This window comes from Erinaceus europaeus, chromosome 16 (assembly GCF_950295315.1).
Source record: "Erinaceus europaeus chromosome 16, mEriEur2.1, whole genome shotgun sequence".
Taxonomy (NCBI): domain Eukaryota; kingdom Metazoa; phylum Chordata; class Mammalia; order Eulipotyphla; family Erinaceidae; genus Erinaceus; species Erinaceus europaeus.
The window spans coordinates 48,565,374-48,590,790 of NC_080177.1; the positions used below are offsets into that span (position 1 = coordinate 48,565,374).

The following is a 25,417-nucleotide window of genomic DNA, read 5'->3' on the forward strand; positions in this document are numbered from 1 at the left end:
GAGCCGACCTCTGTAATGTTCCCCTCTGCATCTGACTAGGGTTGACTCCTGAAGCTGAGAGGTCTCTGCAGGACTCAAGAGTTGGCTTGGAAAAATCAGAGGGCTGGGCTCCAAATGAGCAGGCAGACGTCATTCAGGCCTCACGAGGTTGTAGGCGGGGATTTCCAGGGCCTCTCTGGACAGTGGTCATAGTTGCTCTCCCCACCCACCCCTGCCTGGAGGTGCGGAAGGAGGGGGCCGGGCCTGGCCACTGCCCTGAAGCCTATAAGAACCCTCAGCCTTCCATGACAGGTGCCATGTGAAGCCGGAGGCTCCCCCCCATCACCCCCATTCCCTCTCCCCTTTACCCTGTTGCCCTTACCCACCTGGCCTCTTCCAGTGTGCCCTCCTGCCCCAGGCACCATGGCTCTGCTCAGCCCTGTCCTGCAGCCCCCCAAGGTGAAGGCTTATCTGAGTCAAGGGGAGCGCTTCATCAAATGGGAGGATGTGAGTCGGGTGCTGGGGTTGGGGGTGGGAGCAGCTGCCTGGGTGGTCACAGGAAGTTCTCTCTCAGGCTGGGGGGCTGGAGCTGTCTGCCCTCTGACTCAGGAAAGAGAGCTGGGTTTACTGCTCCTGGTAACAGGAGTTGGGATGGAAAGCCACCTCTGCACCTCACCAACCTCTATCCCTCCACCACCCCCTCACCCCAGAAAGGAAAGTCCCAGATCCTTGCTGATAGCATGGATGTTATATTCCTGTCCCAGTGGCATGCTCCCCTCAGCTAGCCTGGCCCTATCTCAGGGGAGCCTCCTCCCTGAGACAGGAGGGAGTAGTCAGGAGTAGCCACAAAAGGCCCCAGGCCCTAGGGCCCAGTGAGAGTGTGTGTGTGGGGGGTCTGGCTGCCAGGCTGGTGGTGGAGGGCTTGCGTTTGATTCCAGTCTGGTCACCTGTGTCCAGCATGTCTATAGGGCACAGAGAGGTCCCTTGGTCCCCTGTACCTGTCTCCGAGGTGTGTGCTCCTTGCCAGGCTAGGGTGCTCTCAGCTTCTGGACATGTTGAGGAGCCCTCATGCAGGCTAGGGCTCCTGAAGCGGAAGAGCAGAGGATGTAGGGCCCTCCCTCAGGGAGGGGAAGCTGTTGGGTTGTCGGGTGTGAGAGCCACAGTCCTTGTCCCCCAGAAAAAAATCTGAGGCTGAGGGTGGGTGTGGGGAGAGGGCCCTTGGGAGCAACTCTGGTCTGGGAGAGGGCCTTGGGGGCTCCGGGCCTGAGTGAGGGCCTGGTGGAGTGGGCTGGTTGCCATGACTATGGGAGGGGCCATGTTGTGGGGCAGGCATAGCCTGAAGAGCCCAGAGCCCAGAGAAGTGGTTTAGAGTGAAAACTGAAGTGGTCTGTCTCAGTTCCTTGGGAAGTGTACGGAAACTGACTGGAGTGTGTGGGTGGAGGTGGGGGTGGGGGTGGGGTAGGTCACATTGCCACTGGGACATGCTAGGCAGTTTTCTCTGGAAGCCAGCCCCTGTGGACCAAACTGCTTCCCTCTCCTCCTCAAGACCGGGCAGTGTGGGGTCCTTGGACCCTGGGTTTCATGAGCAGGACATCTCCAAATCTCCCTTCCCCTGCCAGGGTCACTGTGAACTGGGGCTTAGCTCTGGGACAGTTGGCAGATGACAGGGGAAGGAACTGACTTCCAACCTTGTCTCCATAACCACTTCATTCATTCCTTTGTTCATTCATTCATTCATCCATTATTATTTTTTAATATTTATTTATTTATTCCCTTTTGTTGCCCTTACTGTTTTATTGTTGTAGTTATTGTTATTGATGTCATTGTTGTTGGATAGGACAGAGAGAAATGAAGAGAGGAGGGGAAGACAGAGAGGGGGAGAGAAAGATAGACAATTGCAGACCTGCTTCACCACCTGTGAAGCAACTCCCCTGCAGGGGGACTCCCCAGCCAGGGGTTCGAACTGGGATCCTTATGCCAGTCCTTTCGCTTTGCGCCACCTGCACTTAACCCACTGTGCTACTACCCGACTCCCTCATCCATTATTTTTAACCAGAGCACTGCTCAGCTAAGGATTGAACCTGGGACCTTTGGTGCCTCAGGCATGAAAGCCTCTTTGCATGAACACTGTGCTATCTCCTAAGCCCACCCCCACTTTTTTTAAAGACTAATTAATAACAGTGAGAATGAAAGAGGACACCAGAACATCACTCTGGCACAGGCAATGCCAGGGATTGAATTTACAACCTCATGCTTGAGACCAGTACCTTATCTTTTCTGCCATCTCCTGGGCTTCTGTGGTCCCAGGAGATGTGTCTAGTGGGAGGAACAATTCTTTTTTCCATGGGAGGAAACTCAGTCAGTCACAGGACATTCCAGGTGTTCTGGAGGAATAAGCAGTCCTGTGAGAACACTTCAGCACAAATCCATCTTCTTTCAGAAATGTTTGCATTCAACACTTCAAGCTTGATCTTCAGTGACATATCCTCGCTCTGGAGCATTCAACCCCTCTGAGAAGGCTTTCTGTGCTAAGCATCCCTGTCCTGCTCCTGGGGGGAGGCAGGAACGGAAGAGAGAGAGAGCAAAGTTGGGTTTTTTGTTTATGTAACCAGGGTTATTGCTGGAGCTTGGTGCCTGTACAGTTCCACTTTTTCCAGTGGTCTTTCTCTCTCTCTCTCTCTTTGCTATAGGATGAGGGAGAGAGAGAGAGAGAGGAGAGACACCTATATCTGTGCTCCACCTATCATGAAGCATTCCCCCTACAAGTGGGAACCAGTGTCTTGAACCCAGGTTCTTGTGCATAGTAACATGTTTGCTCTACTGGTGCTTCAGGAGACCCAGAGTTCTTAACTAAGCAGGAGACAGCTTCTGTACTTTTCGTCTGGCAGAAAGTTGAGACTTATTTCTCAGGAGGATCTTTTTTGCGTTGGGAATCTTCAGTGGGTGTGGGGCAGGGCAGGGTGGCACCTGCTGTCTGGATTCAGGGGAGGAGATGCTGATAATGGCTTCATCAGCCACCGAGAAGCCACTTACTGCCTCCAGCTTCCTGAACCTCTGACGTGTTTGTTTTGTTGTTTTAAATATGTATTTACCAATGAGAAAGAGAGGAGATATAGAGATAGATAGATAGATAGATAGATAGATAGATAGATAGATAGATAGAACCAGAGCATCATTCTGGCACATTTGATGCTGGGAATCAAACTGAGGACCTCATGCTTGAGAGTCTAATGCCTTATCAACTGTGCCACCTCCTGGGCTACAACCTTCGGCTTCTGTGTCTCTGTCTTCCACACTCTAGTGATTCAGGGTGATCAAATACTTCACTGCTTACTGCCTCTCACAGTCAGCCTGCCCCTATACTCAGATTCCCTGGCAGGATTTAAACCCCTGTCTGCTGGTCCCCAGGCCTATCTAGAGCAGCTGTGCCCTCATGAGGTGTATGGCGGGGAGTCAGACACCTCTACTCATATGAGAAGAGCTGGGGTGGGGGTGGGCGTCAAAGCACAGCCTTCTCAGACATTTTCTCCTCACAAAATGTTCTCTTTTTCCTCATATTTTTAATATTTTATTTATTTATTTATTCCTTTTGTTGCCATTGTTGTTTTATTGTTGTAGTTATTATTGATATCATGGTTGTTGGATAGGACAGAGAGAAATGGAGAGAGGAGAGGAAGACAGAGAGGGGGAGAGAAAGATAGACACCAGCAGACCTGCTTCACCGCTTGTGAAGCGAATCCCCTGCAGGTGGGGAGCTGGGGACTTGAGCTGGGATCCTTCCACCAGTCCTTGTGCTTTGCGCCACATGCACTTAACCACTGCGCTACTGCCCAACTCCCTTTTTCCTCATATTCTAACCCAAATGGCTCTTTCAGCAAGCACAGGCACCAAAGTCAGGTCAGTATATTATCTCACAGTCTGATCAGTACAGACATCAGGGTCATAACAGAATTAGGGTCAGTGTAGAAATCAGGGTTGGCATAGAAGCTCAAGATCAGAGGTCAGGCGTAGCAAGTGGGTTAAGCGCAGGTGGCACAAAGCACAAGGACTGGTGTAAGGATCCCGGTTCAAGCCCCCGGCTCCCCACCTGCAGTGGGATCGCTTCACAGGCAGTGATGCAGGTCTGCAGGTGTCTCCATTTCTCTCTGTCCTATCTGACAATGACATCAACAAAAACAACAACAATAACTACAAAAACAATAAAAAACAAGGGCAACAAAAGGGAAAATAAATAATAATAATTAAAAAAAAAAGAAGAAGCTCAAGATTAGTACAGAGTTCAAGGTTGGTACAGAAGCTCAAGGTTGGTACATTAGCTCATGGTCTAGTACAGATTCTCTTCCTAGGAACCCAGGGACCCTTTGGATTTTCAGATTGGAGTTCCAGGCTGGAAATAAGCTCTATCCCATTGCTACAGCTTGTCAAGAAGCATCTTTCTTCTTCTCTCTCTTTGTCTTTTTTCTTTTCTGCCACCAAGGTTATCACTGAGGCTCAGTGTTTGCACAATGACTCCCCCACTTCTAGTAACTATTTTCCCCCTTTTCTTCACGCCACTCTTAGTGACCATTCCCCCCTTTTATTCAAAAGAGGGTAAGAGTCAAAGAGACATAGAGGGAGAGGGAAAGAGAGTAAGAGACAACTGCAGCACTGCTCCAACACTTGTGAATATTCCCCCCTTAGAGACTGGGGGCTTGAACCTGGGTCCTTCCACATGATCATGTGTGTGCTCTACCATATGCACTACCACCCAGCCCAGGGGAGGATTTCTCAGAAGTGGTGAGGTGGTGGAATCCTTCACAGTACAATAGGGGATGGTGGGTGCATTGGGAGTCTGAGGACTGGATGTGTGGAGGTGGTCTGTGCAGGGAGGGCTGGGCATGTGGGAAGCTTAGATGTGGAGGTGGTCTGTGCAGGGAGGGCTGGGCATGTGGGGACTCTTGAAAGCAGGCATGGGTGTCTGAGTCCTAGGCTCACTGTGCTGAGCTCTCCTGGGGCAGCAGGGAGACTTGAAAAGAGACATTTTGTTCCTTCCACTGAGTCCTTGAAAGTAGGCTCCAACACCCCATTTGCAATTTAGAGGGAAAACGTCTCTAGCACTGCTCCTTCCGTTCTTCTCACCCATGGGACAGATCTGAATCTTGCTGCTTTTTTATTCAGATAGACAAGGAGAGAAATTCCACAGCACCAGAGCTTCCTCTAGTGCTATTGCACACCCATATGGTGCCGGGGTTCTAGCTTGGGAAGAAACATGGTAAGGCATATGCCCTGGCTGACAAATTCTTCCTCTAGCCCTGGTCCCTGCTTAAAAAGGGAACTGCCTGCAGATTCTCCAGATAACTGCCCCCTGAGGAAACAGTGAGCTGGAAGTCTGGTTTTAGAGAGACCCACCCCCCTCTCTGCAGGAGACTGCAGTTGCCTCCCCAGTGATCTTGCGTGTGGACCCCAAGGGATACTACCTGTACTGGACATACCAGAGCAAGGTGAGGCAGACCATCTTCCCTGAAAATTGTGCCAGTGAGTCCGAGTACTTTCTGTACTCGGGAGGGTGGGGCTAGAGACATGCTTGGCAGGGGAAGTCCTGGAGTACTCCTCCTACTGTTGCCTTGGGAAGTGGCATGAAGACACTGACCAGAGCTGTCTCCATCCCAGAGGCTCCAGTTTCAGCATGAGATGGGGTGGGGAGAGAAATTACAGAAGACTGACTCTCTGATTCTTTGTCTGTGGCTCAGTGATACTTGAGGCTTCTCATAGGTCAGAGAAGGGCCTGACCCCAACCTGAAGGGGGAGTCTGGGGAGGCCTCGGCCTGAGACTCCCTGGGAACTAGAGAGAAGGCAATGTCCCCGTGGGTAGGGGAACCTGAAGGTTGGGGAATGAGGCCAGGGTTTAGGGACTTCCAACAGACTTGACATCTAGAGAGGCTATTGACTTGGGTGTGAAAGGGTGTCAACCCCTCCTTCCCCACCTGACATTTCCTCTGTACCCCCTCTGTCTCCCACTGCCCCCCCTCCAAGGAGATGGAATTTCTGGATATCACCAGTATTCGGGACACTCGCTTTGGCAAGTTTGCCAAGACGCCCAAGGTAGGTGGGTCTGTGTGGCCCCTGGTGTGGTGGTAGGAACACTGTGTCCCAGCAGGAGGGGAAGGCTGATGTCCAGTGTTGGGAGGACTTCCTGGGCTGAGCAGCAGGCTTGGCCTGGAGTCCAGGAATGGGAGCAAGAGTATTAGGCCCAGGGCATCACTAGTGAGGATGATCAGAGGCCAGTTTAGACCTCCAACACTCCAGGATGTCTGGAAGCTACCACTGAAGCACACTCATACCCTCAATGGTGTGTCTCCATTTGCCAAATGCTGGCAGGGAACTGGGGAAAAGGGTTGCCATGAAGCAGAATTCCAGGACTGGCTGCTCAGACTCCATCTTCAAAAACAAAATGGCTCCTGGTAGCCATTGTGATTTTGATGGCAAGCAAGAGACAGAGAGAGATAGGGAGAGAGGAAAAGAGAGAAGGGGAGGCACTGTTCCACTGCTTGTGAAGCTGTTACCTTCCCCTTCACTGTGTCATCACCACCTGCTGCAGAGCCAGAAGTTGCGTGATGTCTTCAACATGGACTTTCCTGACAACACCTTCCTGCTGAAGGCCCTCACTGTGGTGTCCGGCCCTGACATGGTGGACCTCACCTTCCACAACTTCGTCTCCTACAAGGAGAACGTGGGCAAGGTGACTGGGTCCTGGTCTGGGCTTAGGGAGGTGGGAGGTGCCTCCATGCCAGGGACTGGACTGCTGTGCTGTGTGGGGTCCTGCAGGACTGGGCTGAAGACGTGCTGGCTCTGGCCAAGCACCCGATGACAGCCAATGCCCCCCGTAGCACCTTCCTGGACAAGATGTAAGTACCAGATCTGGAGGAGGGGGTGAGTTGGGCTGAGCTGGTCAGGCCTGAGACCTTGACAGCATGCTTTGCCCCCCACTCACACCCAACTCACAGACTTGTGAAGCTCAAAATGCAGCTCAACCCAGAAGGGAAGATCCCTGTGAAGAAGTGAGTCTTCCCAACTCCCTCTGAATACTTGCACCTGCCCCCACCCCTTCCAGGCCTTCCATGGCTAGGCCTGACTCTTTCTGCTGCCTCTCTTTGCTCCTGCAGCATTTTCCAGATGTTTCCTGCTGACCGCAAACGGGTGGAGGCTGCTCTCAGTGCCTGCCATCTCCCCAAAGGCAAGGTGAGTGGGTCCTTCTTCTTAAACTCCTGAATAGGCTCTGACTGGAGGGCCCCTTGGCCAGGCCTGGTGGGGTATGTTGCACCAGACTGACTTCCCACAAAGCCAGTGGCTCCTAAGAGGAGGCACACAGAGCTGGAGAGAGGTCACCTGAGTTTGCTTGACCATCAGGAAAGGCAGTGGTGGGTGGGCCTCACTCAGGTCAAGTGGCAGGGGTAGACGTGCCTTCCATTGGGATGAACTTGAGAGTAAATGCTTTTTGCCTAAAAGAGCAAGAGCAGATCAGCTGGAAGGGTCTGAGAGGTGGTGCAAGTGTATAAGGCATTGGGTTTCTTTTTTTTTTTTTTTTTTTAATTTTTTATTATTTATTTATTTATTTATTCCCTTTTGTTGCCCTTGTTGTTTTATTGTTGTAGTTATTATTGTTGTTGTCGTCGTTGTTGGATAGGACAGAGAGAAATGGAGAGAGGAGGGGAAGACAGAGAGGAGGAGAGAAAGATAGACACCTGCAGACCTGCTTCACCGCCTGTGAAGCGACTCCCTGCAGGTGGGGAGCCGGGGTTCGAACCCGGATCCTTATGCCGGTCCTTGTGCTTTGCGCCACCTGCGCTTAACCCGCCGCGCTACAGCCCGACTCCCGGCATTGGGTTTCTAACCATTCATTCCCTGGCATTGCCTATGTCAGTGTGATGCTCTGATTTTTTTTCCCTCTCTCCTGTTATGAAACACTCTTATAAGATGCGGGGGGGGGGGGGGGAGGGTGTTACAGCCATGACAGGTGGGGCTTAGGGAGTTGATAACGGAAGGACTTGGGGAAAACTGTCTTCTTCCTTCCTTCCTTCCTTTCTTTTTCTCCTTTCCTTTCCTTTATTTTTCCTACCCGAGTACTGCATAGCTCTGGTTTACAGTGGTGCTTAGGGATTGAGGCTGGGACCATGGAACCTTAGGCATGAATCCAGTCCTATCCTATCCTATCCTATCCTATCCTATCCTATCCTATCCTATCCTATCCTATCCTATCCTATCCTATCCTATCCTATCCTATCCATTACTTATTTTGCATAACCATTACACTATTTCCTAGACCAATGTATGCTTATTCCTTTTTTTTAGTGAAATAGAAGTTATCACATTCCATGCAGGTCATCCCATGAGCTACCTTATCTGGGTATCATTTTTAAAAGGAGTTCCCTGAAGAGGTAGCCCTGGGCCGGGGTTGTACCTGTCCAGGGGAGCCCAGTCGGCTCCTTTGCATAGAGCACCACTGCATTCTATGGAGACTCTTCTCCCAGCAAAAATCTGTAATATTATTTTGTGTGTGTGTTTTCTTTGAAAGACTTATGAAAGAGGGAGGGAGGAAGGGAGGGAGAGAGAGAGAGAGAGAAAGAGAGAGAGAGAGAGAACATCAAAGCATCACTGTGGCACTTGCAATGCCAGAAATCAATCAAACTTGGGACCTCATGCTTGAGAGTCCAACACTTATTCACTGAACTATCTCTTGGGTTGCTAAAATATTCTAAATGAATAAAACAGTGACCCCGGAGGCAGTGAAGCAGCACAGACTCCTGGCACTCTCTGTACCAGAGTGAGTCTGTGATTCTCTCTCATTAATAAATAGATCAAACTAATAGCCCATTGATAAGCTGTCCTTATGTATCCCAGGGGAAACTCTCCCCCCAAGATCTTAGTTCTCCCAATCTAATGACCTCTTTGTGTAATCACTCATGGAGGGTGAGAGTGTGGGGTTGGAGGGAAGGCTCTCTACCCTGCTGACACTAGATGCCAGGGTATCCACTGTACCATCTTCTGGCTGCTGGCATAATGTTCTCTCTTTTTAAAATATTTATTCCCTTTTGTTGCCATTGTTGTTTTATTGTTGTAGTTATTATTGTTGTTGTTGTTGATGTCATTGTTGTTGTATAGGACAGAGAGAAATAGAGAGAGGAGGGGGAAAACAGATGGGGAGAGAAAGACACTGTAGACCTGCTTCACCAATTGTGAAGTGACTCCCCTGCAGGTGGGGATCCTTGTTCCAGTCCTTTGTGCCACCTACGCTTAACCCGCTGCACTACCGCCTGACTCCCTTTGGCATAATTGTTGTTGTAATGATGTCGTTGTTGTTGGGTAGGACAGAGAGAAATGGAGAGAGGAGGGGAAGACAGAGAGGGGGAGAGAAAGATAGTCACCTGTACACCTGCTTCACCACTTGTGAAGCAACTCCCCTGAAGGTGGGGAGCCGGGGGCTCGAACCAGAATCTTTACGTCAATCCTTGCACTTTGTGCCACGTGTGCTTAAGCCGCTGCACTACCGCTGAACTCCCTGGCATAATGTTTTTAAGCTTCATCCATGACGTAGCTTGTATCAGTATGTCCTTCCTCTTTGTGACTGAATAATATTCTTCAGCATTGGTAGATATTTCTATTCTGTCCATTTTGGGGGTTATTTGGAACAATACTGCTAAGAACATTTGTGTGTACAACTTTGTCTGGACATGTCTTCAGTTCTCTTGGGTACAGATCTTGGAGTGAAGCTGTTTGTCATCCAGTCACTTTGTTATGAGCATTCTAAGCACTAGCACACTGTCTTGACTCACAACACCACTTTATGTCCCCACTGACACTGTCTGAAGGTTCCAATCTCCTCACCAGTTCCCCAACACTTGTTGCTATCTTCTGTTTGCACTTCTGTCATCTTGTACAAGTGAATTGATAGCTCATTGTGGATATGATTTTTGTTTTCCTAATGGCTAATGAGGCTGAGCATCTTTGCATGTGCTTTGTGTCCATTTGCATATCTGCTTGGAAGAAATGTCTATTCAAATCCATCATCCAACTCATAATAGGTAATCTTTTAACTGCTGAGTTGCTCTTGATTGGCGATCTAATCTACAAATACTTGGTTCTACCCTGTTTCTTTTTTTTAACTTAAAAATATTTATTTTATTTACTTCATGAGGCAGAGGGAGAACCAGAGCATCATTCTGGCACATGTGATGCTGAGGATGGATCTCAGGACTTTAGAGTTGAGAGTTCAACATTTTATTCACTGGGTCACCTCCTGGGTCACAAAGCTCATTTTAGTGGTTGTTGTTGTTAAAGTTCTTTGTGCTGTTTAGTGTCTTCAATGATTACTGCTGAATCATCTCCATCACCTTTCAATTCTCTGTTCTTGTTTATGCATTTGGGGACTGTGTCATTAGGTACTTTATCAGCATGCAAATTGCTTCTTTTTAAAAGTCTGTCCTTCAGTGAAAACAAACAAACAAAACAGATCACTCACTGCTCTGGCAAGCTGCAGCCCTTCTATTCATTCCCTTTCCCTGTGTCCCCCACCCCCACCCCAGTCAATCTTAGGCCCAACCTTGCTGTGACATAGCAACTAGATATGGTCCAAGTTCAGGGCCAGAGCAGCCAGCTGAGCCTGCTCTCAGATCATCAATCAGGGCCCTGAAGAGTGAAAGTCCAGGGGTCCTGGAGCCTCCTGGTCCTGTCCTGAGGTTCCCCTCTAACTAAGTGCCTATGCCCTGGGCTGGGCCAGATGTGTGAGCACTGAACTTCAGTGGCCTCTTCCCCCAGAATGATGCCATCAATCCTGAGGATTTCCCAGAGTCAGTCTATAAAAGTTTCCTCATGAGTCTCTGCCCTCGGCCAGAAATCGACGAGATCTTCACTTCTTAGTGAGTTTCTTGGGTTGGATGGTGGGTTGGGGGGCATGCTAGTGACTGGCATTTAGGCAGCAACACTGGAAAAGTTGACAGGGGTGGGACATCTAAGCCTGGCCTAGGGCATCTAGACCAGTTTCCCTCTCTTCTCCCTGGCCTGCAGCCATGCCAAGGCCAAGCCCTATATGACCAAAGAGCACCTGGCTGAATTCATCAACAAGAAGCAGCGTGATCCGGGGCTCAACTCCTTGCTGTTCCCACCTGCGCGGCCTGACCAGGTGCAGGGCCTCATCCACAAGTATGAGCCCAGCGGCATCAACGTGCAGAGGGGTGAGGCTGAAGAAGCCCTTGTGCTCAGCCCCCCATGCCTGGCTCACTGGCCACAGCCCTGATGTTTCCACCTGTTGTCCCCATAGGCCAGCTGTCCCCTGAGGGCATGGTGTGGTTCCTCTGTGGCCCCGAGAACAGTGTGCTGACCCAGGAAAAGCTGCTGCTCCACCATGACATGACGCAGCCCCTCAACCACTACTTCATCAACTCCTCGCATAACACCTACTTGACAGGTGAGTCCACCCTGCTCCCTGGATGCACCCTGGGGATGGGAGGAAGAGGTGGTGGGCTGCCTAGTGACGGCCTTGCCCTCCCCTTGGCCCAGCTGGCCAGTTCTCTGGCCTATCCTCTGCCGAGATGTACCGCCAGGTGTTGCTGGCTGGCTGCCGCTGTGTGGAGTTGGACTGCTGGAAGGGGAAGCTGCCAGATGAGGAGCCCATCATCACCCATGGCTTCACCATGACCACGGACATCTATTTCAAGGTACAGCTGGTCCTGGAGGTGGGCAGCGGCTGGTCAGGAGGGAGTCCTGGAATGCAGGGGCATGTGTGTATGTGCGGGGTATAAAGAGAAAGTAATGATGGGGGGCATCAGACCACATGGGGGCTAGGGGAACTCAGAGGAGATGGGAGGATTGGAAGGAGCCTTCCAGCTTTCTTTATATGTACACACACACACACACACACATTTACTTACACCAGAGAGACAGAGAACCAGAGCATCAGTTTGGCACTTGTGATGTCAGGGTTCAAACTCAAGACCTCCTGTTCCAGAGTCCAATACTTTATTCCTGTGCTGCTTGGCAGTCCTTTATTTATTTATTTATTTATCTTTAATCAGAACCTGGGATCTCAGAGCATCAGGCATGAAATATTTTTTGCATGACCATTACACTATCCTCTCCTTCCCACTCCCCATTTTTAGAGCATGAAAGACAGAGGGAGGGAGAAACAAAAGGAGAGACATATTCGAACCGTGATCTTCTTGCATGGTAATGTGTGTGTTCTAATGGGTGAGCCACCTACCAGCCCTCCCCCCTTTTTCCCTAAGACACGTTTATTTTTTTAACACAAGAGAGACAGAGGGTGAGAGAGAGTGAGTGAGAGAGAGAGAGAACAAGAACCAGGGCATCACTGTGGCAGGGGCTAGAACTCAGAACTTCATGAATTGAAGACCAAAGTTCTACCCATTGCAACACCTTCTGGTTATCCAGTTCTCTGTGTGTGTTGGGACTAGGGGGGGAAGGCATCGGGAAAGGAGAGAACTGGAGCACTGAGCCCTCTTTCTCCACTGTCTCCAGGAAGCCATCGAAGCTATTGCAGAAAGTGCTTTTAAGACCTCACCTTACCCAGTCATCCTGTCCTTTGAAAACCATGTGGACTCGTGCGTATCCAGGCCCTCAGGCAGACCCTTCAGCTTGCCCCCCTCCCCAAATCTCCCCAGAGCCTATCTCCAGTCACCCAGCTCTCAGCACAACCTCCTGAAAACCTGAGGCTCTCCAACTTCCTGGGCCCCCAGTCTGGGTCTTCAAGGGCAAAATGAAGAGATAGGCAGGGTGTTTGTGGTGGCGTTGATGAACCCCACCCCCCTCTGCTCCCTGCAGCCCCCGTCAGCAGGCCAAGATGGCTGAGTACTGCCGGACATTGTTTGGTGACATGCTGCTCACAGAACCCCTGGAGAAGTTCCCGGTGAGGGGCAGGGCTCATGAGAAAGGTGTCCTCAGCAGAATGGGAGTATGGACTGACCAGTCAACGCCCATGTTCAGCGGGGAAGCAATTACAGAAGCCAGACCTTCTACCTTCTGCAACCCACAATGACCCTGGGTCCATACTCCCAGAGGGATAGAGAATGGGAAAGCTATCGGGGGAGGGGGTGGGATATGGAGATTGGGCGGTGGGAATTGTGTGGAGTTGTACCCCTCCTACCTTATGGTTTTGTTAATTAATCCTTTCTTAAATAAATAAATAAATAAATAAAGGTGTCCTCAGAAGACAGGGGAAGTGGTGGGGCTGGGAGCTTGAAGGACTGGCATTCTTTTTTTTTTAAGAATGTATTTATTTATTCATGAGAAAGATAGGAGGAGAGAGAGAAAGAACCAGACATCACTCTGGTACATGTGCCAGGGACTGAACTCAGGACCTCATGGTTGAGAGTCCAATGCTTCATCCACTGCGCCACCTCCCGGACCACAAGGGCTGGCATTCTATCCATGCCTCAGGCACTATGCTGGACTTTGTGGACATGCTGGTCCCTGCCCTTCTGGCACCCCTACTCCCAGCCTGGCCATCACCACCCAGTGGCCACTGTGGGAGTAGCTGAGGAGTTCTGTCCTTGGCTTGGGGTTCAGGAAGGGCTTCCTGGAGGAAGTGGTGTCTGAGTGAGCACTTGCAGGAGTTAATGGCTTAGTCCCAGTTGGAGATGTGTTGTGGCATGAACGGTGCTCCAGGAGAGAGAGCCTTGCTAAGGAAGTGAAAGGTTGAGTCAGTGGCAATTTAGTGCTAACAGAAGACAGTAGCACTAACCCTGTTACTCTCTGCAGCTAAAGCCGGGTACCCCCTTGCCCAGCCCTGAGGACCTCCGAGGCAAGATCCTCATCAAAAACAAGAAGAACCAGTTCTCTGGTTCTGCAGCCCCCAGCAAGGAGGAGGGCGGACAGCCTGAGGGCAACTGCCCACCTGGAGAAGGCCCAGTGGGCGAGGATACAGGTGAGTCAGCCTCCATGGCAGGCAGAGGGGGTGTGTAGGCAGAAGCTTTGAGAATGGGAGAGGAGATGTCCCTGCTTGCCTCTGGGACTGACAGAGCTGTGCATGGCAGTGTGGGCTGGTGAGGAAGGGGCTGAACTGGAAGAGGAGATGGTGGAAGAGGACGAGGAGGAGGAGTCAGGGAGCCTGGATGAGGAGGAAATAAAGAAGCTACAGTCAGATGAGGTGAGTAGGTCTGCTCCCCCACCTCATGTCCCAGGCCAGATGGTTAGAGGGTGTGGGGGATGGTCCAGACCTCTGTTCTGTTCATTCTCCACCCTCCATCCTCTGGCTCCTCCCTAGGGCACAGCAGGCCTGGAGGTGACAGCCTACGAGGAGATGTCCAGCTTGGTTAACTACATCCAGCCCACTAAATTCATCTCCTTCGAGTTCTCGGCGCGTAAGGCAGTGAGGGCCCACAGGGTGGTGGGAGGGAACCCAGTCCTCATCCAGAAGGCCACTGGCACCAGGGTGTCTGGGGGGGGTCAATAAGTGGGGGTGTTCCCCCCACCCTTGGCCTCAGGCCACATATATAAATAGCCAGCAGAGGAGTCAGGCAGAGGGCTGCTTAAGTGGCCTTGGCTCCCAGCTTCTGTGTTGAGCATGGCACTTGGCACCAGGCAGAATGTTCTGGAATGTGTCATGTATGACAGGTCACTTTTTGAGAGTAGACCTGTGGCGGGGACCACACACTTCACAAGTGGTAAAGCAGGTCTGCAGGTGTCTTTCTCTCTCCCTCTGTATCTCCCCTTCCCCACTCAAATTCTCTCAGTCCTATCAAATACGAGTGAGAGAGAGAGAAAGAGAGAGAGAGAGAGAAGGGAAAGAATGAACAAATGAAAGAAAGAAGAGGCCACTGGGAGTGGTGGATTTACAGTGCTTGCACTGAACCCTAGCAATAGACTTGGTGGCAATTACATTTATTTATTTGAGAAAAAACCAGAGCATCACTCTGGCACATGCAATGCCAGGGTTCAAACTGGGGACCTCAAGCTTTAGAGTCCTAGACCCATCAATCATGCTCCAACCTTTCAGGCTTCAGTCGTCAGCTCTCCCTACTCATCCTAGTGTACTATGCACTCCTTTGTGCCCTCTAGGGACCCTCACTTCCCAGGATTATGAAGTACCCACCCCTGTGCAACCAACCCCCACCCCTAGTCTTACCAGTTGGCTGGTACACTGTTCTCCATACACTCCTGCCTGCACCCTGCTCTGGGTCTGGCCCTACTACCTCAGACCTCCATGGAGACTCAGGAGAGAGGTGTTCCTGTGGGTCCCAGCTTGATGGTCCCCCTATCTTCTGTCTCCCCAGAGAAGAACCGGAGTTACGTCATCTCCTCCTTCACAGAGCTCAAGGCCTACGACCTGCTCTCCAAGGCCTCCGTGCAGTTTGTGGAGTATCCTTGAGTCCTGCAGCAGCATCAGGAGCTCTGGGTGGGGTATGGAGGGGAGGCAGGGCTTTTGGGTTCCCCCCACAGTGTGGCCTCTGGGCTCCTTCACTTGGAGGGCAGTTACAACAAGCGGCAGATGAGCCGCATCTATCCCAAGGGCACCCGCATGGACTCCTCCAACTACATGCCCCAGATGTTCTGGAATGCTGGCTGTCAAATGGTGGCCCTCAACTTCCAGACCATGGGTATGTGCCCACCCCCACCTCCCCCTCTCCTTACCCTTGCCCCAGCCTTCCCTGCCTCTGTCCAATATAGGAGGGGTGTCTTTGAATCAGAGTGAGGTTCCCTGGACTTGTTTGCGTTGTGAAGTGTGTTAGGGGCCCCAGTTTCTCCGGGTCCACATGTGTCACATCTTCTATGATTGTTTTTCTTTTCTTTGTTGTAAAAACTTATTTATTTTTGTTGATAAGACAGAGAAAAATTGAGAGGGAGGGAGAGACAAAGAGGGGCAGAGAGAGACACCTGCAACACTGTTTCACTGCTCCTGAAGTTTCCCCAATGCATTTGGGGAGCTTGAATCTGTATCCTTGTGCATGGTAATACATGTGTGCAGCCTTTATTTATTCATTCATTTATTTGGAAGAGAGAGTAGGCAAGAGAAAAAGAACCAGAGTTACACTTTGGCACACTCAATGCCAGGGCTTAAGCTCAGGGCCTCATCCTTGAGAATCCAATGCTTTATTCACTATACCACCTTCCAGGCCACTTGCCTATGGTCTGGCCAATGCTTTGCATAAGCTGATCCCAGGTTGCCATCCTTCCTGTCAGATGAGATGCCTATGGGAACAGGCTGGGCCACCCAGCCTCACTGTGGAGCAGGGAAGCAGGCTGAGGCATGTGCTCAGGAGCACCCCTGCTCCCCCAGACCTGCCCATGCAGCAGAACATGGCCCTGTTTGAGTTCAACGGCCAGAGCGGCTACCTCCTCAAGCACGAGTTCATGCGCCGCCCGGACAAGCAGTTCAACCCCTTTTCTGTGGATCGCATCGATGTTGTGGTGGCTACCACGCTGTCCATCACGGCAAGAGCCGGGTGGGCACGTCCAGGGTGGGGGGGTGCGCCCAGAACCCACACAGACCCCTCCTCCACTGGCACCCTCTCCCCAGAGCCAGGCGCTGAGGTCCCAGCCAGCTCTTGCTTGCCTAAGCAAGTTGCCTTGGAAACTGCCACCTCCTCAACTCTGAGCTGCTTCTCAGTCCCCATGGAAACCAAGAGGAAGGGCTGAGGCTGGCCTGGAGAGGGGAGCAGAGTGGGCAGAAGGGGGTAGCAGGAGCCCCAGGCCCTGGGGGAGGATGCACACTTCCTCCCTGCTTGCTGGGAACACCCTGCCCGCCAGCTTAGCTCTGCAGTAACCCTTGACCCACACAGTCTCAAAGTGGGACTCTCCATGGAGCACCGGACCGGGCATGAGCTCAGCTTGCTGGAGGAGGCTGATAACTGATGGGTCCCTTCCCCCATGGCCTCTACCTACAGGTGATCTCGGGCCAGTTCCTGTCAGACCGCAGTGTGCGCACCTACGTGGAAGTGGAGCTCTTTGGCCTTCCTGGGGACCCCAAGAGGCGCTATCGCACCAAGCTGTCCCCCAGCACCAACTCCATCAACCCCGTGTGGAAGGAGGAGCCCTTTGTCTTTGAGAAGGTGGGGTAGGAGCTCAAGACTGTCCATAGGTCTTTCCACTATTTTTTTTTTTTTAAGAAGTAAAAGAGGAAAGGGCCCTTCCTGGTTCTTTCCCTGCCCTGTTCCCTCCCAAGTCTCCAAGTTCAAAGCCAAGTTTCTAGACATGCACTTGGAGGCAGGTTTGATCTTATGCAGGCACATATGTTCCTGCTAGGATCAGCCACTGAGCTGTCATATCTCAGCTTGAGGTTCAGGATAGAGTAGATCCTGGGAGACTTTTGTCCCCACTAGATACTGCTTGACAAAACTGCCAAGGACCCATATCCCCCTGGCTACATGTCCAGCTCAGCCTTACCAGCCATAGTGAGTCCTGGGGATAGTCATTGCCCTGAGTTTGCCCTCTGTCCTCCTCAAGTCTGATCACCCTGCTAGGCTCTCACTAGGACCTCCCCAGACTTCTAGAGCTAGGGAAGGGGGCAGCTTAGCCCCCCTGTTCCCTTACCCCCACCTTGTCCTGCCCTCCACTCTCTCCAGATCCTCATGCCTGAACTGGCCTCCCTCCGGGTGGCAGTGATGGAAGAAGGGAACAAGTTTCTTGGGCACCGCATCATCCCCATCAATGCCCTGAATTCTGGTATGAGGAGGGGGTCTTCTCTGTGGCCTCAGTAGCCTGTTGAGAGAGCAGGGATGGCCCAAGTCCTTCCCTGACATCCAAGTCATCAGCCTAAGAAGCAACGGGGGAGGGTAAGAACAGCGCCCTTCTAGGAGACTAACAAGAGTCTGGAATCTTCTAGAACTACAAGTAGTTGAAACTTATAGGACACTTCTTCCTTCCTCTTCCTCCTCCTCCTCCTCCTTTCTCCTCTTTTTTTTTTCTCCTCTCCTCCTCCTTTTTTCCAATTTCAGTACCACTTTGTTGAGGGAATGTTGATCTCATTTATAGGGTAGTTGTCAGGAGGGTACATTTCCCCAAGATGGATGTCGGTGCAGCTCACCTCCCACTGAACCATCTTCCTCTTCCACCACAGGGACTTAGATCCCCCAAACTCCCCTTAGAGCTCCTCTATCCCCTCTTCTTCTTTTCTCTCCCCACCACCCATTTGAGCCCCTCAATCTGCTATAACAGATGCCAGTCCATTTAGGTTTTGCCTCTATGTATTTTATGGACACCTCTAATGCATTGAGCACTTGGAATACATCTTCAGTTAGTCTGAATAATAGCCACAGGAGGCAGACACTACTACTACCCCTCATTTCATAAATGAGAGAGGATTCAGAGAGGGGAAGTAAGCTGCCTACGGTCACACAGCCAAGAAGGAAGAGGGTTCTGGCCTGTCCCTGCCCAGCTCACGGCTGCCTGCTGACCCCCAGGATATCATCACCTGTGTCTGCACAGCGAGAGCAACATGCCACTCACCATGCCCGCACTTTTCGTCTTCCTGGAGATGAAAGACTATGTCCCAGACACCTGGGCAGGTAGGCGCCCAGAGCTACCCACTCCCCACCCCTGGAGAACCAGGCCAGATGGGAACACTAGCTGCCAGGTCAGCCTCCACGTTGTGCCCTGTGCACACAGATCTCACCGTGGCCCTCGCCAACCCCATCAAGTTCTTCAATGCACATGACAAGAAATCTGTGAAGCTGAAGGAAGCCATGGGAGTGCCACAGGAGGTGGGCCACCTGCCCAGCTCCAGGCCTCTCCCAGAAAGGTGGGTGGGCCAAGCCTGCACTCAGGGACCCAGTCCTGCTCATTTTCCAGGCCCAAAAGCCCTTTCTGCTGGGAGGGACAGCTGCTGAGCCTCTCTGGGAGGCTGCCTCACCCACCAGCAATGGGTCAGCAGGTGAGTGCTGGGAATGCAGAGCTGGGGGCCCAGCCTGCCACCCTCAGTGTTAACCCACACTGTGGCTCTTGCAGCAGCACGGGCCAGCACCAGGGAGGATGCCCCGAAAAAAGCTGCTGGTAAGGGGTTGAGCCTGGAGCTCTGTCCTAGAGCTCAAGGAGCACAGTGTGTGTGTGTGTGGGGGGGGGGAGGGCTTGTCCCAGGGTCTAGAATAGAATGTCCTGGGGTGGGAGGATGTCCCAGAGTTGAAAGGTAGGGCTGTTTGTGGGTGGAGGTTGGGAGTGTCCTGGGGTCAGAGGGTGGAGTGGGGTGTCTGGGATTGGGGTATGTCACAGGGTGGTATTCCAGGGTGGGGGTCGGGGGTGATCTTCTTTAGAAGTCAGGGTGGGGTGGGGCTGTCCTGAGGTGGGGTGGGGTGGTGGGGAGCGATGTGCAGGTCTGGGTGGGTGGGATGTACAGGGTGGAGCTTGTCCTGGAGTGAGCGAGTGTCCTACGTTGGGAGTGAGGGGGAGGTAGGGGTGTCCCTGGCGGGATGTCCCTGGCGCGGTAGGAGGTCCCTGGTGGAGAGGTAGGGCTGTCCCTGTGGGGTGTTTGGCGTGGGTGGGGCGTCCTGGGTGTCGTCTGACGCTGGCCCTGCAGAGCCACAGACGGCCAGCCTGGAGGAGCTGCAGGAGCTGAAGGGCGCGCAGAAGCTGCAGCGGCGGCAGGAGAAGGAGCTGCGGGAGCTGGAGCGGCGGGGCATGCGGCGGCGGGAGGAGTTGCTGCAGAGGGCGGCGGCGCAGCTGGCGGAGCTGGGCCTGGGGACACGCCAGCAGGGCCCGGGCAAGGGCTCCCGCAGGAAGCGGTAGGAGCCGCGAGGTGCGCTGCTCGCCCTCCTCCAGCTCCTGGCGCGGCGCGGGGCTCAGGCTTGTCCCTCGTGGCCTCTGTAGGACCTCGGCGGCAGGCGAGGAGGCGGCAGCGGCAGCGGCGCCGGGTGACTGCCCCGACGGGGCGGATGCGCGGCGCCGGGAGCTGAGGAGGCGGCTGGAGCAGGAGCTGCGGCTGCAGGCGGAGGAGCAGTGCCAGGGAGTGAGGCAGCGCAAGGAGCAGCATGTGTCCGAGGTGCGGGGTGCGGGCTGGGCACACTGCCCTCCACTGCAGACAGGCGCCTCTGGTGATGACCCCTCTCCCCCTGCAGCACGTGGCCAAGGTGCTGGAGCTGGCCAGGGAGAAGCAGGCTGCAGAGCTCAAGTCCCTCAGGGAGACACTGGACAAGTAGGACATCCTCGCCCTGGTCTCCCCTCCCTTCAGGACTGGTGGGGGAGGGGGTAACACAGCTCCTGGTGTCTGTCCTCTGTAGTGACACCAAGGAGATTAAGAAAAAACTGGAGACCAAGCGGCTGGAGAGGATCCAGGCCATGGTCAAGGTCACCACAGACAAGATGGCCCAGGAGAGGTGAGGGACTAGGGTGGGGTGGGGGAGCCCAGGACTAACTTCATACTGAGCCAAGGGACTCACTTCCCAGGATGCACCCCAGCCCTGACACCCAACTGTTATCCTCCTCTGATCCTGTATGCATTGGGCCACACACATCTTCAGAGCTGCTCCCCACCCCACACACTCCCATGGTCCTTCAGTGGGTTCCTTCTGGCTAATTTTCACTCCCTACTGTGTGTTATTTCAGCTGCTTCTGTTTCTTTTTCTCCTCATTTCCCCCCTGTTTAGTGGCATACTTTTTCTTTTCCCCAAATCATTTTATTAGAGAAATGATGGTTTACAAGGCAGTTGCCACATTAAGAAAAAAATTTAATAGAGAGAAAGAACCAGAGCATTACTCTGGCACATGTGATACTGAAGATCATACTTGAGACTTAACATGTGAGAGTTCAGGGCCATATCTGCTGTGCTTGCTACTTCCTGGGTCTCTCACATATGGGCTCTTACACCTTACTAAAGAATCCCTATAGTGACTGGGCTGAATAGTACACCTTATTGAGTACACATGTTACAATGTGCAAGGACCCAGGTTAAAGCCCCCAGCTCCCGCCTGCAGGGGGAAAGCTTCTTAAGCTGTGAAGTAGTGCTGCAAGTGTCTCTCTCCCCTCTTTCCCTCTCAATTCTCTCTGTCTCTATCTAATATGTAAATAAAATATTTTAATAAAAAATTAAAAGAATTCCTACAGAGAAAGTACTTCCCTGCCTTTTATTTCTTCTTTACATGCATTTTTTCCCAATTTTTTTGCAGGGCAGTTGTCACTTGGGTACAACTTCTTTTTTTTAAATTTTTTAATATTTATTTATTTTACCTTTTGTTGCCCTCATTTTTATTGTTGTTGTAGTTGTTATTGTTGTTATTGATGTTGTTGTTGTTAGGACAGAGAGAAATAGAGAGAGGAGGGGAAGGTAGAGAGGGGGAGAGAAAGATAGACACCTACTGACCTGCTTCACCACCTGTGAAGCAACTCCCTAGCAGGTGAGGAGCCGGGGGCTGGAACTAGGATCATTATGCCAGTCCTTGCACTTGGCGCCACCTGCACTTAACCCGCTGCACTACCACCCAATTCCCAGGTACAAGTTCTTATCTCACTATGATGGGTGACTTCACACCATTCCTGCTCCAAACTTAAGTCCTTTTCTGTCATGCACTGGATCCCAAACCCTTTCTCAAATCCCTCCCCCAGCCAACCCAAAATACTTGACTTTGCTGAAACAGATAGAACCTAGTCCAAGTTTCACCTAGTATTCCTCTTTTCTTTCTTTACTTTTTAATTTTTATTATCTTTATTTATTTATTGGATAGAAACAGCCAGAAATCAAGAGGGGAGGGGGGATAGAGAGGAAGAGAGACATAGAGACACCTGTAACACCGCTTCACTGCTTGTGAAGTTTTCTCCTGCAGGTGGGACCAGGGACTCGAACCTGGGTCCTTGTGCATTGTAACATGTGTGCTCAACCAGGTGCGCCACCACCCAGCCCTCTCTTCTTCTTTCTTTAAGTTAGTTGTAAGTCTCACCTGTGAGTGAGATTATCCGGTATTCATCCTTCTTCTTCTGGTTCATCTCACTTAACATGATTCCTTCAAGCTCCATCCAGGATGAGGCAAATCATCTGTGTGTTTGTATTTTGCCCACACCCAGTAGAGATTTAATCTCACCCAACTTGCCCCAGAGGTCCTTTCTCCCCCCCCCGAAACTCATCATCATGAAACTCTCATCATCCCAATAGGTTGAAGCGAGAGATTAACAACTCCCACATCCAGGAGGTGGTGCAAGCCATCAAGCAGGTGTGTGTCAGCAGTGTCCCTCTCCCCTCTCCCAGCAGGGAAGAGGTGGCCGCAGACTTTCAAGAGATATGTATGGCCCAGGCAGCCAGGGATTGGAGGAGGAGACAATGCAAGGGAGGGGGCCTCTCATGGTCCTGGGGTGCTGACCTTGATGTTGGGTACCAACCTGGAAGGGTCTGTCTCTGGCCAGCTGCCCTTGTGTGTGAACAGGGGAAGGTGGGGTTGAGAAGGCCAGATTCCTTAGGCTATGAGCACTCCGAAGAGGAAGGAAAGCCCTGCTAAGAAATGGAGTAAAGATAGCTGGGAAGTGGTGCAGTGGATAGAGCACTGGACTCTCAAGCATAAGGTTCTAAGTTCAACCCCAGCAACACATGTGCCAAAGTGACGCTCTGGTTCTCTCTCTATATCTCTCTCTCTCTACACACACACACACACACACACACACACACACACACACACACATATATATGGTATGTATAATCATAAATAAGATTTTTAAATATAAATGGAACTAAAGCCTTCCTGGGGTGTTCTAATTGTTATCACTATTTAAAGATACATGCATTTACTTCATGATGAGAGAGATCAGAGCACTGCTTCAGCATATGCTCCCCTGGGTTTAGTCACAGCAGAGACAGAGCCACTACCCAAATCCTGACCTTGTGCTAGGTGCTTACATACACAGCCCAGAAAGATGGGTACAAGTTCCAAAGTCTGCCTTTCTTTTTTAAAATTTCATTTATTAGTGAGAAATGAGGAGGGAAGAGAGAGAGTGAGAACTCGCCATTATTTTGGTACATGAGCTGCTGGGGAATCAAACTCAGGACCTAATGCTTGAGAATCCAACAACTAATCTATTACACCACTTCCTGGACTGCTGTCCAAAGCCTTTTTTAAACTTTTTTTTTTTTTAAGATTTATTTTTGTCACCTATGGAAAAGAATTTTGCAGGAGACAGAGAGGATAAAGTGAGAGAATCCAGAGCTCCACTCTGGTACATGTGGTGACAAAGATCAAATCTGACTGTGCAGGCATGCAGGTTCAATGCTATACCAGTTGAGCAGCCTCCCCAGCTGCTGTCCAGTACCTTATTAATGGCTTGTAGCTGGCACCCAGTCCAGTGACCTGTCTGTGCTGTCCTGAGTCCCCCTTACTGTCCCCACCAGGTGACAGGGAACTTGCAGCGACAGCAGGAGAAGCTGGAGGAGAAGCAGGCTGCCTGCCTAGAGCAGATCAGGGAGATGGAGAAACAGGTGATGGGATGCCACCCTGGCCTGGCCCCAGAGTTTAGAGACTCTGCTTTGGAGAACTGCACTTGGGTGCAAGAGGTGTCACCAATGCTGGTCACAAATTACTAAGGGTCCTCGAGGCCCTTCCATTGGGGCAGCTCTCTTGCCTTGGCTGACATCTCCTCTTCTGAGAAGCCCTCCAGTGGGCTCCAGCACCCCTTTACCTTCCACTTCAAACCCCTGGGGTCCCACGGTCCAGGGGAGGGAGGGTGCAGATGACTCCTTCTAAGCTGACTGTTTATGATTCCTGCCTCCCAGTTCCAGCAGGAGGTGCTAGCAGAGTTTGAGGCCAAGATGACAGGCCTGGAAGCTGAGGTGAAGGAGTCGTTGAGGGTCTGCTTCCCCTCAGAAGCTGAAGACAAGCCCTGGGAGCCCATTGGGGTCCTGGGAGGGTCCTGTGAGCAGGAGCTTCTCACTGCCAAGACAGAGGCTCAGGAGAGCCGCCTCTGATGCCCGGCCCTCTGGGACACTCCACTCCACAAGCATGTTCAGCACATTAATGGACACAGCCAGAGGAGGGGGCCCAACACTCTGAGGCCCAGGACCTGGGGGCCCTTTCTCCACAGCAGGCTGGAGGGGGAGCTAGGAGTTGGGGCCACCAGGAGAGGGGCCATTGGGCCTAGATGGCCTCTACCAGCTGACTATACTTCTTATCCTCCCCCTCTCCTATGAATACCTGGAGGTGGGGCAAGAAGGAGAGAAATAAACAGGCTTTACAAATCCAGGAGAAAAAAGAATGGTGCTGAGCTTTGTAGGCAACCAGGGCAAGGTATAAGCTTTGAAGTAATACCCCCCACACACACACCTGAGAAAAGGGGTGGTCAGGCTCTGGGTGGGAGAGTGCTTCTACTCTGACCTGTAGTGCCAGCAGAACTAAACTCCAGTCCTCCTCATCTCCCCCATCCCACATGGTCAGGCACTTCCTCATCCAGATCTCTTTCTCTTTCTTTCTCTCTCTTGCTTCCTTCTTTCCTTCCTTCCTCTTCTTCATTTTTTGTATTACTACCAAGGTTATCACTAGGGTTTGGTAACTGCATGATGAATCCATTCCTCCTGGTGGTAAACCACCTTCTTTCTCTTTTATTGGACAAAACAGAGATAAATTGAGAGAGGAGGGGTAGAGGAAGAGGAAAAGGGTCATCTGCAGCACTGCTCCACTGCTCATGAAACTTTTCCCCTTAAAGCAAGGACCAGGGATTTGAACCCAGGTCCTTATGCATGATAACATGTGCACTCTACCAGGTGAGTCCCAGTCCCTTACCCTGATTCTAGGCCTCATCTCAGGCTGGCAGACATCCTCCAAAACAAAGTCCATCACCCTCACCAGCTTTCTGGGGACAGTTGCTTGAGAGATCCTCCTCAGCATGACCACTCAGGTCCCTATCAGCCCTTCTGGTAGAATGGCTTTTCCTCTAGGGTTAGAGAGGATAGGATATCTTTGGCCCTGCTGCCCCACTCCCACCAGCTGTGGCCCTGGCCTCCACCCTGGGCTGTGTGGCAGGACCAAATGCGCAGGTGCACAGACCTTCAGGTCCCCTGCTTGTTTTCAAAAGACTCAGCCTGGCTGGAGTCTTGGGGCCCCTGGCACCCCTGTAGTTATGCCCACTGCTTGCTCCACTGGGGCTTGTGGGCAGCCTGTCCCTGCATTCATGTTGTGGCCCTAAGCCCCAAATGCGAAGTCACTGGAGGGAAAGCTAAGGCTGAGGTTGGTTCTGGGAAGAGGCTGTTTGCTTCTCAGAGGAGTTAGAGCAAAGCTATCACTGGAAACACTTGTGCCTCCAGGAAATAAACAGGACAGGACTCCCCCCTAGCTCTGGGATTTTAGTCCCTTGGTACAGGGAGGAAGCTGGAACAGGCCTGTCACTCTGTCACTGCTGAGGCTCCATGTATACTAGCTAATGAGGGTGCCACTTGTGCTCCAGGCCTCCAGCTGGGAATTCGGTTACCCCCCCCACCCCCAATACACACACACACTCCCATGTAGGTGTGAGGCTCCAGACTCTGAGAAACTCAGTTACCCAGGTAAATCC

The 25,417-nt window shown here is 51.8% G+C and overlaps 1 protein-coding gene across 2 annotated transcripts; it reads left to right on the forward strand.

Annotated features, from left to right (window-relative positions):
- Positions 1 to 265: 265 nt before the first annotated feature.
- Positions 266 to 24,124, forward strand: PLCB2 (phospholipase C beta 2). 2 transcript variants are annotated; one of them, XM_016194398.2, is made up of 32 exons: positions 266 to 486; positions 5,382 to 5,459; positions 5,992 to 6,060; positions 6,557 to 6,697; positions 6,784 to 6,863; positions 6,963 to 7,016; positions 7,122 to 7,197; positions 10,771 to 10,871; positions 11,020 to 11,186; positions 11,273 to 11,419; positions 11,512 to 11,669; positions 12,487 to 12,569; positions 12,790 to 12,874; positions 13,726 to 13,891; positions 14,001 to 14,113; positions 14,231 to 14,327; positions 15,240 to 15,324; positions 15,439 to 15,563; positions 16,244 to 16,398; positions 16,851 to 17,015; positions 17,529 to 17,628; positions 18,366 to 18,470; positions 18,571 to 18,665; positions 18,754 to 18,835; positions 18,910 to 18,954; positions 19,475 to 19,679; positions 19,765 to 19,936; positions 20,013 to 20,089; positions 20,175 to 20,270; positions 22,041 to 22,098; positions 23,265 to 23,351; positions 23,646 to 24,124. In XM_016194398.2, exons 1-32 carry the CDS (start codon positions 403 to 405, stop codon positions 23,835 to 23,837), a joined length of 3,543 nt encoding a protein of 1,180 aa, XP_016049884.1. In that variant the 5' UTR covers positions 266 to 402; the 3' UTR covers positions 23,838 to 24,124. The 2 variants fall into 2 exon arrangements, with proteins under 2 accessions (XP_016049884.1, XP_060031082.1); XM_060175099.1 differs by having other exon boundaries at positions 18,913 to 18,954.
- Positions 24,125 to 25,417: the final 1,293 nt, after the last annotated feature.